Genomic DNA, 14,956 nt, shown 5'->3' on the forward strand with positions numbered 1-14,956 from the left:
GAATAAGTATTTCGGTGAGGATGTCTCTCAAACGCATCGATACAACAATAACCCTTTGTGTGTTGGCGCGTATGTCTGCCAATGTATGGATACAATGTATATTTCATGTATATACCATACCGCTGGTCGTTAAATCCGTGCATATTTATTATTTTTAACGTATAATATTTTCAGTATCTTTGTTTTCAGGTCAGGTCCTCTTCATTACAAATGAATTCTGATTTCATACAGTTTAGCAAACACAAGGACGATGCATAGTAAGAATATACCTTATCCATGCGCAGTGAACGGTTAATAGATCTATCAAGGCAACATTTCCAGGATTGGCCCGCATGGGGTATTTTGGTGTCGTTTAACTCATGGTGGCATCTGGGAGGGGGGGGCAGATAGCGGCGATTCTCAAGCCATAGAGCAGCCGGCGCGTGGCAAGGCATTCCGTTTTTTGGTAGGTTTTTGGGGTAAAGCTAAGGTGCCACCCCCACTAAATACATCGCTGCCCCCACAGGAACGCACAGATCAGTCCTCAGAACATTAATTATCTATACGCTAGTGACAAATCCACGTTCAGGTATACCAATCTAGGCTGTAAGTGAAAGTGTGTGTGTGTGTATATATCTGTGTATATATGTGTGTGTGTGTGTATATATCTGTGTGTATATGTGTATATGTGTGTGTATATATGTGTGTATGTGTGTATATATCTGTGTGTGTGTGTATGTGTGTATATATCTGTGTGTATATATGTGTGTATGTGTGTATATATCTGTGTGTGTGTGTGTATATATCTGTGTGTGTATATATGTGTGTATGTGTGTATATATCTGTGTGTGTATATGTGTATATATCTGTGTGTATATATGTGTGTGTATATATCTGTGTATATGTGTGTGTGTGTATGTGTGTGTGTGTGTGTGTGTGTGTATATATATATATATATATATATATTCACACAGAATGCATGAACAATATGTATATTTATATATGAAATATACATGATTAAAGTATGTCAGCCTAACAAAAGAATACCTCGGCTCGTTAGCCAACCAGCGCATTTATAGTGAATTATTTTATAAGCCAAGAAAAGGTTGTAAATAAATAAAGTGGATTATAGTCTGGAGTCTTTGATTCCTCAAACTCTGCTGGATTGGAAAGCTGGCGTCTGTAGATCTGCTGTCCCTTAATAAATCTCTCCCGCTGCCAGCCTTCTGATATTTTTAGTCGTACGTAAGAAGTCGTCTGACGGGCTCCGGTCCTATCGCTTCCCCAAGAGCTTTCCTTCACGCGAGGGCCGGTATCGGACTTCATCGCAGGAGGTAGAATCCGTCGGTGTTAAGGCAAGATGTGGATCGGGGCAAAAGTAGGAGAAGAAGACAGAAAATATTCGAAATGCGATCAAAGGATTTGGGGCAAATCCCTGGGGTTTCCTGGTATTACTACTAGGAAAAGTGATGTATAATACGAAGTTGCGTGGCGGTATATTTTGGATGATCGAGAACAATAGGTGGTAAGAAAAATACACTTTTACTGCCTTCTAACTGTTTTTGACCCAAACTGTCCTTTTGGTGATATAACGTATATCTGTCCTTTCTGTGTCTGCTGGGCGAGCGATTGGCTGCGCTTGGATCCGGTAACCGACTGACGAAGCGTGAACTCCGCGCTCCCGATCTGTAATCGTCTTTTAAAGCTCTTCAGAAAGTTTCTCGTCCGCCTCGCTTGGGTCGTCGCTTGGTTTCCTATCGCTGTTCCTTACCGCGTTTTCAAGGGCTTTCTGTCTGCGGTAGAAGTGGGAAAACTTGTTGAATATGATTGTTATAGGCAAGGCCACCACTAATATCCCGCCTAGGATGCACCCGGAGGCAGCCAACTTCCCGGCGACCGTGGCCGGCACCACGTCTCCATAGCCGACGGTCGTCATGCTTACGGTTCCCCACCACCAGCAGGACGGAATTGTGTCGAATCCGGTGTCTTCGTCCTTCTCCGCGGTGTACGCCATTCCGGAAAAAACCGTGACGCCGACTGCCAGATACAGAAGTAAAATTCCTACTTCTCTGTAGCTATGCTGAAAAAGGAAAATCCCATAATAAACACATTTCATGCATTTTATACTCGCCCTGCTTGCATTATCAATATAACAATAATTTTATCTGTTTTCTGTTCTGTTATCTTACGTTTTTTCTTACAAAAAGTATTTTATAAGCAATGATTTTTGTCGATACAGACGTATTAGATCGGTCTGATACAAACGGTTGACGCGTAAAAGCTTTAGAGATTCTATAGTAGTGGCTGGAATTATTTTTATACATTAATGATGATTAAGATTTATTTCAGGCTCCGCTCGTGGTTTAGTGGCTTCGTTTTCTTTTAGGCAGCCTTTTGGTCCAATAGATTTCAACAAATGGTAAATCCATTATTTATTACGATTATTTATTTGTGTTCCGTTATCCCTGCGGTTTTTCTTGTCTCTCGTTAGACCGCTGACTGAACAAACAGACGGGAATTTGTCTCGGCCAGGAGTGGATTTCCTTTACCAAACCAGAGCCTTGCCAATGGCACCACTTTGGGGATGAGAACACAAGATATATGGTAATAATAATAATAATAATAATAATAACGCGTATTCATATATCGCCTTCTCCTAGTGGGACTCAAAGCACCTTTAGCTAAATAATAGATTTTTTATACCATCACCCAATAATTACATAATAAGTTCCCGTTTTAATCTAATACACGTTTTTGTAAATATCTTTAAAGAGTTTTCTTAAGGCTGATTATAGTGGAAGAAACTACACTTAATTGAAGTATTTTGCCTGTTTTACCTTTAAGGTGGCTCCAAGCGAGCGAAGTCCCGTTGAATGCCGCGCCAGCTTCAGCACCCGAAATATCCTCATCAGACGAAATACCTGAACGACTTTCCCCAGATTTCCCAGCTCGTAATCGCTGCCAACCGTCAAGTCCACCAAGAGGGTGAAGTAGAACGGCAGCACGGATACGATGTCGATGATGTTCAACGGATGCTTGAAGAATTTCTTAAGGTTTGGGGCGAGAAGCAATCTCGACGAGACCTCGAACGTAAACCAAGATATACAGAAGTACTCCAGATTGTGGAGGATCGGGTCGTCGATGGGAACGTCGTCCTTGTCTAACTTCTGGTATTCCGGCATGCTGTTGATGCACATCGTAGAGATAGAAAGAATCACAACGCAGATGGAGATGAAGCTAAATATTTTACTCGGAATGGAATATCCCGGATTTTCCATCGTGAGCCAAAGTCGTTTACGCAAATTTCCACACTGCAAGGTATTAAAGCGCATGAGGTCGTGGTTAAAGTCGGAGATCTCATCCACCGAGGTGTCAACGCTGCTCACCTCGCTCTCCTCGTCCCAGTTCCGCCGCCTGCTCTCCAGCTTTCGCTCGTGGTATCGATAGCTGCAGCACGAGTCCAGGAAGAACTCGCTGATGCCCCAGTACTCGATTTCTTGGGAGAAGGAGAAGGCGCACAGCTCTTCCATCAGGTGGAGTTTGCCGGTCTCGTAAAAATACAAGACGTACGGGAAAAGCCCAGGGTTGCGATCAAAGTAAAACTCCTTGGAGGCGAAGTCGTAGTCATCGCAGATCTGGAGAACGGACTCCTCGGATTCGCAGAGCAGCAGCCGTCCGAGTCTGGTGTCGGGGAACTGCGAGAGCGTCATAGAACTGACGCGCTTTTTCAATCCGCCGACGTTGATGTTAAGGGCGTTATCTTTAAAATTGGCGATCCAGAAAGATTTGCTCTTATGGACCATGGTCGCCCGTAAAAGACCCTCCGACGTAAATAGCATCTGAAAAGCGAAGCAAGAAAATGCCGTTAGTGACGGAGACGCTCTGAAGTGAGACATTTTTACCATTTTCAGTCAGTCACAGTTTTTCTATGAAAACTAAACACAAACCTTTAATGTTTCAAAATCAAACCATATGTCATATGGTAGCGGGTTGGGTTTTTTGTTATAGAACTGCTTATATAATTCTATAAATTCGGCTCGTTCTGTATCGGCCAATGGAATTCTAAGAACCAACAGAATCATCTGGGTAGCGGCACGTAACGGACGCACTTATGGAGCAAACATACGTGGTGTTCATTGTGTTTTGAGTAACAGATTCGGAAACAATAGGAATAACTGGGAAGTCTTGGTTTGCCGGAGTCTCCGGGTCTTCAGGTCGAGGGAGCAGAGTTTGTCCGCTTCTCACTCCCATTCCCCCCTCGCCCTGCATCGCAGGTGTTGTTGAATTAACGTTCCCATACGTTTCTGCAACCCCCCCCCCCCCCCGCATCGCAGGGGTTGTCGTTTTTATAAATCAAACAGGAATACAAAATGTTCATATCGGTGTTTGCTTTAATCATTTTTTTTTCATGTTTAAAGGTGTTTTGGCCTAATTTGCTTAAAGATCTTATATATACCACCAACCCCAAACAGCATTCCCATCCCCCATCCCTGCCTCGTATCGTATGAGTATTCTAAACTATATATAGATATATATAATGTGTCACCTATAGGTCACGCTGTACATGTATACCGGTTACCGGCTCTCCCCCTGAATTTTAACACTTCGATGTAAATGTAAAGTGCATTTCAGTTTCCAAAGGATCCATTAAATGCCATAACTGCTAAATTGTCCCTTAAACCATATTTACGTAGTGAACAGAGCTATGGATTTTATTTACTGCCCTAAAGTAATATACTGGCGATAGGGAACGTGGTGGAAATGATACATTGACGATATATTTATTTAGAAATAGCGTTATCTTGCTGTTTAATCACAGAAATCTATACTAAAAGTAACTTAATATTTCAGTTGCTATTTATGTCATGATGGAAAACGCAGAAAACTGTAGAAAGCGCAGAATTTGCACAGAATTAGTATTTTCCTGCAGTGTGAGTGAACCTGGGTGTGAATATTAGATGTTTCTTATATAATCCGGTTCATGCAGTGCCAGGATTCTAGCGACCAGGAATAAAAGCTACAAAGTGATAGAAATGTCTGATAAAGCAACGTAAAACCTTTACAAACATTATACTACAAATGTTACCAAATGATTAAACAAAAATATTATTTAACCGAAATACAGCTGAACTAATGTTATATCTGAGCATTCGCAGGGGAAGCAGACAAACGTAGAAACCAAAAAAAAAGTGTGTAATAAAAACCACGCAGCGAAAGCAGACGGGGTAGATTGCTTACCTGCTTCCGAAAAATGTCAAATTCCCAGTTCCCCTTTTCACAGAGGTTTGTGGTTATGGAACATCAAACATTATAAACATTCCGCAGCCAAAAACTCCGGCTATAAATAGGGAAAAACCCGGATTCGCCAAATAATGGTGAACGGCAAGGACTGCAGGAGTCAATGAATGTGACCTTAAAAAAGGATGAAGTGCTTCAGAGCGATTTAAAGAGCAGCGCTTCTGCCGTCCGAATCTCCTCCCTGCTTTCCTTAGACTTGTAGTTAGATCGAGTTACTTAAATATTGATGTACGGCACGAACATTTCCAGGCAGATCAGCCGTGGACTCCTAGATTGTTAACCTCTTGTTAGAAGGCAGAGGCTTGTTTAATGGCGCCCTTTACTTAAATTAATTACGAAGGAAATGATCACGATATCAAAATATATTCTAATTAAATGTAACATGTGTATAAAGTATCATATAATAAGCTATGTGTTATGGGCCGCCTCATACGGGTAATATCAGAGGCATGGATAAAGGGTATGGCTCTACTACGATGTATGTGGCCTATCCGTGGCCATTTATCTAACCGAGCAAGGAATGTAGAAGAAGAAGAAGAAGAAGAAGAATGTACTCATCCCCAGCAAACATCCTTACCGTCTACAAAAAAGCGTAAGAGATGTCAGAGATGGAAGGACGGACAGAGGGGTTTAGGTCAGAAAGCGGGACAATCGACCATAATTTGCCTAAAAAAGCATGAGATGACTGAAATTGACTCTGTTCCTGCGTCCCGCGCTGACTCTCCTATTCTCTAGGAACGCAGAATGCTTGCTGGGTACGAAAGAAACGCCAGCAATGCCCTCCGGACCGATGAAGACGGGAGACGTGCCGGGCTGGGTATGTAAATTCAGCAATGATGAAACTTACCTACGAATTTTCTGCATCTTTTCTTTCTTTTTTATTCTTCTGCGTCTTCCTGGTCCCGCTTGCACCCAGCAATGTTTGAGACCGATTAGTAAAGATTGTTTGTTCCTGCTAATAACTGAAAGGAAAGACAACCAAACCGTTCTCACACAGCTGGAAACAGCATTGTCCCAAATGTCTGTGTCTCGTCCCCTTCAGCATACATTTTGGACAATGCTATGGTTCCAGTGTTGGGGGAATAGTCTGGAGGAGGCCCTTTTCTATTCCAGTATGATTGTGCCCCAGGTCCCCAAAGTCATGGTTGGATGAGTTTAGTGTAGAAAAACTTGACCGGGCGTCTCGTTCAACCCCATGGGCAAAAATACCCCAAAAACTCTCCAAAATCTGGTGGAAAGCCTCCCAGAAGAGTGTTATGGCTACAAAGGGGGACCAGCTAGATGTGAACGTCTCTGTATTTAGGTCATTTGTCCCAATACATTTGTTTGTATAGCGTGTATATAAATTTGTACAAACTGACGGCTACGTCCTGGCTTTTTGTTCGTCTTTTGGGCCAAAATAACAGATCTGAGCTACTAGACGCAGACCAAGTTCCCGATACTTCTGTCCATATAGTGGACGTTTGACTTGGCAATCAATGCAGAGGGAAGGAACCAGGGTACCTGCTTTTGGGCCGTTACTCAGAGTTGCGTAGGTTTTAGGACGGTCCGACAAAAACTTTCATCCAATGCAGGGAGCGACGTATGCATTGCCGGTGTTTTTCATAATTAGGGAAATTTCTTATTCCGATCCCAGTAGCTTTTTCAGGACCTCTGAGATCCTTTGAAATAATTGCCAAACAGTCTCTTTTTTCGAGGCTTGAGTATTTTTTTCTCATAAATGTTTGTAAAATAATTTTCTTTGTTGTTATTTCATAGGGCAGGAATTCTGCCTCCCTCCAGGGCGCCAGACGCCGGATTATGATTTATGAGAAATGTATTGATGTTTTCTGACATTCCTTGCTATTTCTGTTTCACTAAAGGTAGCGTTGCAAAAAAAAAGAGACCCCGCCGTATGGAAGCAGCCTTTAAAACGCTCCTCGTCTCGGCCGATCTCACGTTCTCGCTCGCCGCTGGTAAAACGAAACGATTGTTTAATGCTCCGTTTCTACGTTTTATCCCCCATATCTCCCGTACGGGACCTGAACCCAAGGGTGGAACGACTCTTATGAGTTTGGGCATTTGGGACCTTGTGATGCTGTAAGCTATTCCTTTTGGCCCGATACGATGTCCCAGCAGCCCCTAGGGCAAGTCACATGACTCCAAAACCGTTCCCTATTTATTTTTGTTGTGAAAAGAGGCTTATAGGAATAAACATTACGTACAAAAATCTATAATATACTGCGTAACGGTTGAAGATTTTCTTCTTCTTTTAAATAATAATTCTTTCCCCGCTGTGTCGGTGATCCGGAGAGTATTATGCGTAAAACCGCAATCTTTTTCCATCTGATGGTTTGTTAGCCTGCTCGGCATTTTCGGTGTCATCGGAACGGACGGGATCTGGCAGGGTTTAATAATAATTCCAGCGGACAGAATATACTCAAAAAGTCAGCGCATGAAGTATATTTTTTAATTTAAGACATGCATGCAAAATAATTCCTCCTTGCAAAACAGATGAGTATTGATGGCGGGACTGAGCTGCCAGTCGCGGGACTTTTTTCCCTACCATGGTATTTAATGATTGCTGAGTAATCCCATGGAATTTAAAAATGTATTTACCCCTTAAACGTATTTAGCCCTCTTCTTTTAGTGGCCGCGCAGGAGATTTCCACGGGAGTTTCATTCACTGATTGGCTGCTTCAAGAAGCCGGCCGGCGCACAGCCCTGGAGCTGCCGCTTCTCCATAAGGTAAGTATTTTGTTTCCTTTTGAAGCTTAATTAATGTGCATGCGTTACGTATTAAACATATGCATTGTTTTATATGGATCAGGAGTAGCGTTTGGGATTCGGCCTCAATTTAATTCCATTCCCGGCTAAATAAAACAAAGCCGCGAATGAATCTCTGCTGATATAGAACATGGCTGTGCTGTTAAAGATGTATTAAAAATTCCAGGCATAAACCTGAATTTAACGAAGGCCCTGATTCTGAATGCATGGATTAAAGATATCTGGTTGCCTACAACTTAAGATCCCAGCATGCAGTAAATAACCCAGAGTTCCAATGGTGGCTGGCGCATGGGTGCTTTGCGTGTTCATGTTCCTGCCCAAGTGCAGCAGCTCTCATCAATGTATGTTTTTCTATATACTGTATGTTTAATATACTGGATGTGGATCCTCCTCTCCGGCAGCCGCGATGCGGTATGTCTGTTTCAGTATGTCACGGCACACGTTGGCATTCATGGTTCCCTCAATAAACCACAGCTCCCCAGTGCCGGCGGCCCTCATGCCGGCCCAGACCATGATGCTCCCACCACCATGCCTGACTGTAGGGAAGACACGCTTGTCTTTGTACTCCTCACCAGGTTGGCGCCGCACTCGCTTCACACCATCTGAACCAAATACGCTTATCTTGGTCTCATCGGACCTCAGGACGTGGTTCCAGTAATCCGTGTCCTTCGTCTGTTTGCAGGCTTTCTTGTGCATCATCTTTAGAAGAGGCTTCCTTCTGGGACGACGGCCATGCAGACCGATGTGATGCGGTGTGCGGCGTACGGTCTGAGCACCGACAGGCTGACCCCCGACCCCCCCCAACCTCTGCAGCAATGCCGGCAGCACTCATACCTCTACTTCCCAAACACAACCTCTGGATATGACGCTGAGCGCGTGCACTCAACTTCTTTGGTGGACCGTGGCGAGGCCTGCTCTGAGTGGGACCTGTCCTGTGAACCCCCCCCCCCCCGTGCTGCAGCTCAGTTTGAGGCTCTTGGCGATCTTCTTAATCAGACGCTGCTTGGATTGGCTGTTTGGATCCAATTAAAAAGAGTTTTTTTATTCATACTACTTATTGCCCAAGCTTGGAGACAAACTCTTTGTCTTTGCCTCGTGATAATTGGATTTAAGTGACCCAACGTGTTTTTACGGTAAGCAAACAAATTAGAACTGGAAATAATACAAAGCATTCTTTTCGCAAATTAGTTTTCCAGTCCCTTTTATTTCCACACAACAGATGTGAAAATGTTTACAACATTCTCTTCGTTTCAACCTAATAACATTGTTTCTTATTATGCAACAATTTTCCAGAACACAATTATTTTGTCTGTGGCGCAGTAATAAAAATTGACCACAAGGCGGCGGTGTTGGTCAACCTGACCTTTTTTGCTAATCGTACACTTTTAGTAAATATTAAAAACATTCATATTAGTTTAGCTGTCTTTATGAATTTATTATAAATGACTCTTAATCTGCAATCAAACTGTTTTTCTTTTGTTTCAGAATATCATTGGAGATTGCGCAAGTCATGCGTTTAAGCGCTCAGTCGGAATATTTATTCTATCTTTCTTTTTCCAGATGCATCTGATGGCGATGGCCAGGGCTCACTCTAAGCGATGGTCCAGCGATGATTAAACGAAATCAGACGGTACAAAAGAATGATGGTGGCCTAAGGCTAATAACACGCAGACTGGCAAACGGCCAGCGTAAAAAGTCTGTCCCGAGGAAGCTACCGATGAACCAGGCTCCCCTAGTAGACCCATTTTAGCAGTGGCTCCATAGGATGCTGGGCGGCCAATAACGTTGGGATCTGCTGCAGTTACACCTACGCTGCGGGCGGTCGGTCTCTCTAACACCCAGGTTGTACTTTTATTTTCCTAAGAAGCGGCTGTTACCTTATGATACGCGCTTGGAACGCTTTATGCTCGCTGTTTTTATCTTTATACATGTTACCTCGAGAGAAGAACTTGCTTTTTGCATCGGTTACAACCAAATTCACAACTTAATGCTAAGGAGGGATCTGTCTTTTAAGAGGATTTGTCATTTTCCAGCAAAAAATCTGATAGTAAAATGGTGTTATTTGATGAAAGAAAGCATGAAGCGTAAGCTAACCGTACATGTGTACCGCTGGGAGCAGCCATAATAACTTCAACAATTATTCATCTCCAGGTGACTCCCCCCCCCTTTGGTGGCAGCCGGTTTGTTCTTCTGTCTTTGTAAACGGGGAGCGGAAAGGTTTTCTCGGCTCTCTTGCCATGCTAGACGTTTGTGCGTTTACGCGAGTTGTTTGTGATTTTGTGTTGTTTTCGTTTTGTGGAGGGAGTTGAATTGCTAACTTTTGAGTGACGTTTACTTTCTGCAGTTTAAGACGGATCATTAACACAGGGAGGAAATTTCAACGTTCATGGAAGAGACAAAAGGCCCGGACATCAGAAGATGATGATAAGGATATCACAGCCGGAAACGACGAGAAGACTCGATGGGTGAAACGGTACCATGGTTTCTATCAGCCCCTGGTATCTTAAAAGCAAACGGGGCTCTACATTGTACCCTAGGACTTTTTATAAGGTATTTCAGACATCTTTCATTAAACTCTGGATAGTGAATGTGAATATTATTTATATATAATATATTATTTATTATATACCTCCCATGATGCAAGGTCATGCTTTAAACCTGCGTTTTTAAATAAATTAATGTTGTAATATCATGTACCTCTTTCACTCCGTTACAATCAGATTATGCACTTGCTTTTCTGTATCTTTTACAAGTTTTTGTGCCCCAAATGTCTAGCTGACCGCCTGTATGGCGCTGCGAATCTAAATGGAGATATGAATTATGTTATAGATTGATTTATGTTTAAGGTTATGGTGGAGAATTCCTGGTTTCAGACCCCCGGTCATCGCCGTATCATTCACTCTTTGTATAGTTTTGATTGTAGTTGTTTCCTTCAAACATCCAAAACTTTGATTAGAACAACGGAATGCCGTTTATCAAATGTATATTTTTTAATGTCCCCTGTTTATATAAAAAGTAACGTAATAATAATATGCAGAATTTGGAAAACGACTTTATTACACATTCAGGGTAATTCATAAAAAATACTGAATACAAACTTAATGCGGTTTCTCACAGGTCTCCAAACTTTAATACGGATCTGATGAATTATGAACAAGAAAATAAGTGGTGGAAAGAACGTATTTCTTCTTTTCTTTAAGTCATTCCCTCGATCGCTTGGTAGAATTACTACAGATTTAGCAGACTGAGCGATCGCAATTTAGTTAAATAGCCGATAATATAACCGAAAAACTGTTTTCCAAGTTATTTTCATCTAAGAAGTGAGCTTTCTTGCAACAAACTATCCAAACCGAGGATTGCCAGACTCTCCCCATGGCTTTAAAGAAAAATGCCCCAAAATGACAGAAATCTAGCAGAGACGTCTGGCAAGCGTACGAATCTAATCTACCAAAGACAATCTGTCAAACCGAATATTAAAATGTTTGGTTTTTTCTTTAAAAGGCGGCACATAAAATTATAATTAATCGCTACAAACTACTGTTTCCCCCCCCCAATTCCTAAAGAAAAAAATGTTAAATGAGAAAAGTTTCAGAAATAAAAATAATAAAAAATAATAATAATAAACATTCTATTCACATTTATTTATAATACGGATAGTTTTACATCTCTTCTTGGCATGTATATCTATGCCTCCTTCAGAGGGTTATGAAACAATACCGCTTGCTGTAAATAAAGAAGCCACATTAACCCTTTCCTGCTGTAGCAGATTTATTTAGGTTGTCTTGTGAAGAAGTTCTTCATTTCTTGTTGGCCAGCTGGGTTTCCAGATTTTCAAGTCTTGCTGTCAGCTGAGCGAGTGAGTATCGTTAAAGAATACACTGATATTTTTAGTAAAACACGCGATTTATGTTCTGTTTTCTATGATGGGAATGTATGTATGTATGTATGTATGTATGTATGTATGTATGTATGTATGTATGTATGTATGTATGTATGTATGTATGTATGTATGTATGTATGTATGTATGTATGTATGTATGGAGGAGGAGGAGGAGGAGGAGGAGGAGGAGGAGGAGGAGGAGGAGGAGGAGGAGGAGGAGGAGGAGGAGGAGGAGGAGGAGGAGGAGGAGGAGGAGGAGGAGGAGGAGGAGGAGGAGGAGGAGGAGGAGGAGGAGGAGGAGGAGGAGGAGGAGGAGGAGGAGGAGGAGGAGGAGGAGGAGGAGGAGGAGGAGGAGGAGGAGGAGGAGGAGGAGGAGGAGGAGGAGGAGGAGGAGGAGGAGGAGGAGGAGGAGGAGGAGGAGGAGGAGGAGGAGGAGGAGGAGGAGGAGGAGGAGGAGGAGGAGGAGGAGGAGGAGGAGGAGGAGGAGGAGGAGGAGGAGGAGGAGGAGGAGGAGGAGGAGGAGGAGGAGGAGGAGGAGGAGGAGGAGGAGGAGGAGGAGGAGGAGGAGGAGGAGGAGGAGGAGGAGGAGGAGGAGGAGGAGGAGGAGGAGGAGGAGGAGGAGGAGGAGGAGGAGGAGGAGGAGGAGGAGGAGGAGGAGGAGGAGGAGGAGGAGGAGGAGGAGGAGGAGGAGGAGGAGGAGGAGGAGGAGGAGGAGGAGGAGGAGGAGGAGGAGGAGGAGGAGGAGGAGGAGGAGGAGGAGGAGGAGGAGGAGGAGGAGGAGGAGGAGGAGGAGGAGGAGGAGGAGGAGGAGGAGGAGGAGGAGGAGGAGGAGGAGGAGGAGGAGGAGGAGGAGGAGGAGGAGGAGGAGGAGGAGGAGGAGGAGGAGGAGGAGGAGGAGGAGGAGGAGGAGGAGGAGGAGGAGGAGGAGGAGGAGGAGGAGGAGGAGGAGGAGGAGGAGGAGGAGGAGGAGGAGGAGGAGGAGGAGGAGGAGGAGGAGGAGGAGGAGGAGGAGGAGGAGGAGGAGGAGGAGGAGGAGGAGGAGGAGGAGGAGGAGTATTGAGCTACCCGGATCCGCTAATAGAGGGATCAATGAATGTTTTTGTGGATCCATCTAATAAATACCCAGGGGGCCGTAATGCAGACTGTAAATCCATTGATAATCATGATGAATGATTTACGAAGCTTACTGAATCGGGGAAGTTCTGCTTTCCTTTAAACTACCGAGTTAGTGAATACCCCTTAATGCGCTCTTATGTTTATTAATCACGTTTACAACAAAGCCCTGAAAATAATTCAGTTTATTTTACATGAGAAGCTCTAAACCTCTGATTTATATCAATAAAAGAAAAGGATATGTTTTTCAGCGAGGTTTCCAAGCGTAGTTAGGGTGCTTGACTGAAAGTTGACCAGGTGTTCGCAGTCGCATGGATTCTTAATCTCCGTTTCACCCTTTATTTCCTCTGAAAATACAAAGCGTGACCCGTTAACGATGCGTTCCTACGTTTCATTGCATTCAGATTCCAAGTCCTGAAGTCTATACGTTGTATTTGGTCAATTTGCAAAAACATGTAAAGTCAGATAAGCTTTTGGGACGTCCGCTGGAATCCTTCAGAGGAAGAGACCTGAGGTTCCAAAAGCTTTTGTGACTTTACATCTTTTTCTGCGTTGGCCCATATTTGACAAAAAAGACTTATTGTGGCCCAATATGACTTTATCAGGTTTCATTGTTTTATTTTATACAGGGATCACTAATGCAAATAAAATAGTTCTGAACCCTCCTACTGACAACTGAAAACTTCGGGACAGTACTATGAAACTGTGAATGAAGAATTGTGTAGCGTTGTGTAGCGCGGTGTCCAATTACACAGGACATTCATGATAACCGATTTTACCTGGACAGATGTTGAGTTTCAGATCTTCTGCAATGAGATTAACGGTGCCAAAATCTGCCGTGTAGAAAGAATGCTTGCTTACTGGCTCCGACGCGATCTCATTTAACTCATCTTCCACTGCCTTACCAACACCGACGGCGTACATAGTAATACCTACAACGCACAGAGAAAAAGCAAAAACAAATGTCAGAACGCTACATAATAAAAAAGATAAGGCAAATAAGAACCATTATGCTATTAACTGGGAGAAAAGTGGTTCGTTTATTCCAGATAATTGCAATTAATTGAGTATATAATTTAAATCCCTAGACTTTAATGACAATATAAAAAAAAACTGGTCCAGATTCATGAACTGTAAAATGTATCACTATTTTTAACTCTTTTTCCATTTTTTTATAGGACATGTGTTAGGGTAAATATAGAGGAACATATATATAGAACTGAATGTTATTTTCTTACCTGCATCCTTAGCTTTTTTAGCCCATTCAGAGATATCATCTTGAGAACGACCGTCGGTGAATACCAGACCGATTTTTGGAATATTTTTCCTGGCTCCTTCTTCTTCTGAGAAGCTGTGCTCTACCATATGCTTGAGTGCCAGCCCGGTCATCGTACCTTTCTCCATATACTGTATATTCGTCACGGCATTTTTGATATCTTTGGCTGTTTGAAACTGGCCGAGAGAAAACTCCGTGCGAACCCGACTAGAGTACTGAACCAAGCCGACGTGCGTGCCGTGAGCAGAAATGGCCAGGCTGTCCACGATCTTTATGACAAACTGCTTGACAAGCTCGAAGTTGTGTGGTCGGACACTCTTGGAACCATCGATGACAAATACAAGGTCAATGTTACCAGTTGAGCATTCTAGAACAGAAAGATCAGAAGACATTGAGATTTCTGCAGAGGCACTCTGTGTTTGCAGTTATTATTATTATTATTATTCTTATTATTATTGTCTAGCTACATATAGATTTGTTAGAGGGACCCACATAACAAAAACACAATTACTGCTGTTATGTGTAGTGGTATCCCAAACCCTTTTAGCCACTGGGAATCATGCAGCGATATTCTATTCCATATGGAAAATATAACAGTTACGTCTGTCATTGTTGTTAATACTTACTGTTACAAGTCTTTCCAT

At 42.9% G+C, this 14,956-nt stretch overlaps 2 protein-coding genes across 2 annotated transcripts; both read right to left on the reverse strand.

Moving 5' to 3' along the window:
- Window positions 1-1,676: 1,676 nt before the first annotated feature.
- LOC128471825 (potassium voltage-gated channel subfamily S member 1-like) lies at window positions 1,677-3,782 on the reverse strand. The gene is made up of 2 exons (XM_053453803.1): window positions 2,817-3,782; window positions 1,677-2,059 (listed from the first exon to the last, which is right to left on the reverse strand). The coding sequence occupies exons 1-2, from the start codon at window positions 3,780-3,782 to the stop codon at window positions 1,679-1,681; spliced, it is 1,347 nt and encodes a 448-aa protein (XP_053309778.1). The 3' UTR covers window positions 1,677-1,678.
- Window positions 3,783-11,832: 8,050 nt separating this feature from the next.
- LOC128471857 (matrilin-4-like) lies at window positions 11,833-14,950 on the reverse strand. The gene is made up of 5 exons (XM_053453834.1): window positions 14,939-14,950; window positions 14,275-14,679; window positions 13,816-13,968; window positions 13,288-13,383; window positions 11,833-11,908 (listed from the first exon to the last, which is right to left on the reverse strand). Exons 2-5 carry the CDS (start codon window positions 14,438-14,440, stop codon window positions 11,841-11,843), a joined length of 483 nt encoding a protein of 160 aa, XP_053309809.1. The 5' UTR covers window positions 14,441-14,679; window positions 14,939-14,950; the 3' UTR covers window positions 11,833-11,840.
- Between the last annotated feature and the right edge of the window lie 6 nt (window positions 14,951-14,956).

Source organism: Spea bombifrons, chromosome 13, assembly GCF_027358695.1.
Source record: "Spea bombifrons isolate aSpeBom1 chromosome 13, aSpeBom1.2.pri, whole genome shotgun sequence".
In the NCBI taxonomy this organism is placed as follows: Eukaryota; Metazoa; Chordata; class Amphibia; order Anura; family Pelobatidae; genus Spea; species Spea bombifrons.

Bases quoted from the DNA above. Each gene is read 5' to 3' on its own strand.
- LOC128471825 (XM_053453803.1), bottom strand. From the start codon at position 3,782: ATGGTCCATAAGAGCAAATCTTTCTGGATCGCCAATTTTAAAGATAAC. The intron at 2,060-2,816 runs GTAAAACAGGCA...TTCCTTTTTCAG, and splicing joins CGCTTGGAGCCACCTTAAAG to CATAGCTACAGAGAAGTAGG.
- LOC128471857 (XM_053453834.1), bottom strand. From the start codon at position 14,440: ATGGAGAAAGGTACGATGACCGGGCTGGCACTCAAGCATATGGTAGAG. The intron at 13,384-13,815 runs GTAAAATCGGTT...TTGTATTTTCAG, and splicing joins GAAACTCAACATCTGTCCAG to AGGAAATAAAGGGTGAAACG. The intron at 11,909-13,287 runs CTGAAAAACATA...GTATTCTTTAAC, and splicing joins AACTACGCTTGGAAACCTCG to GATACTCACTCGCTCAGCTG.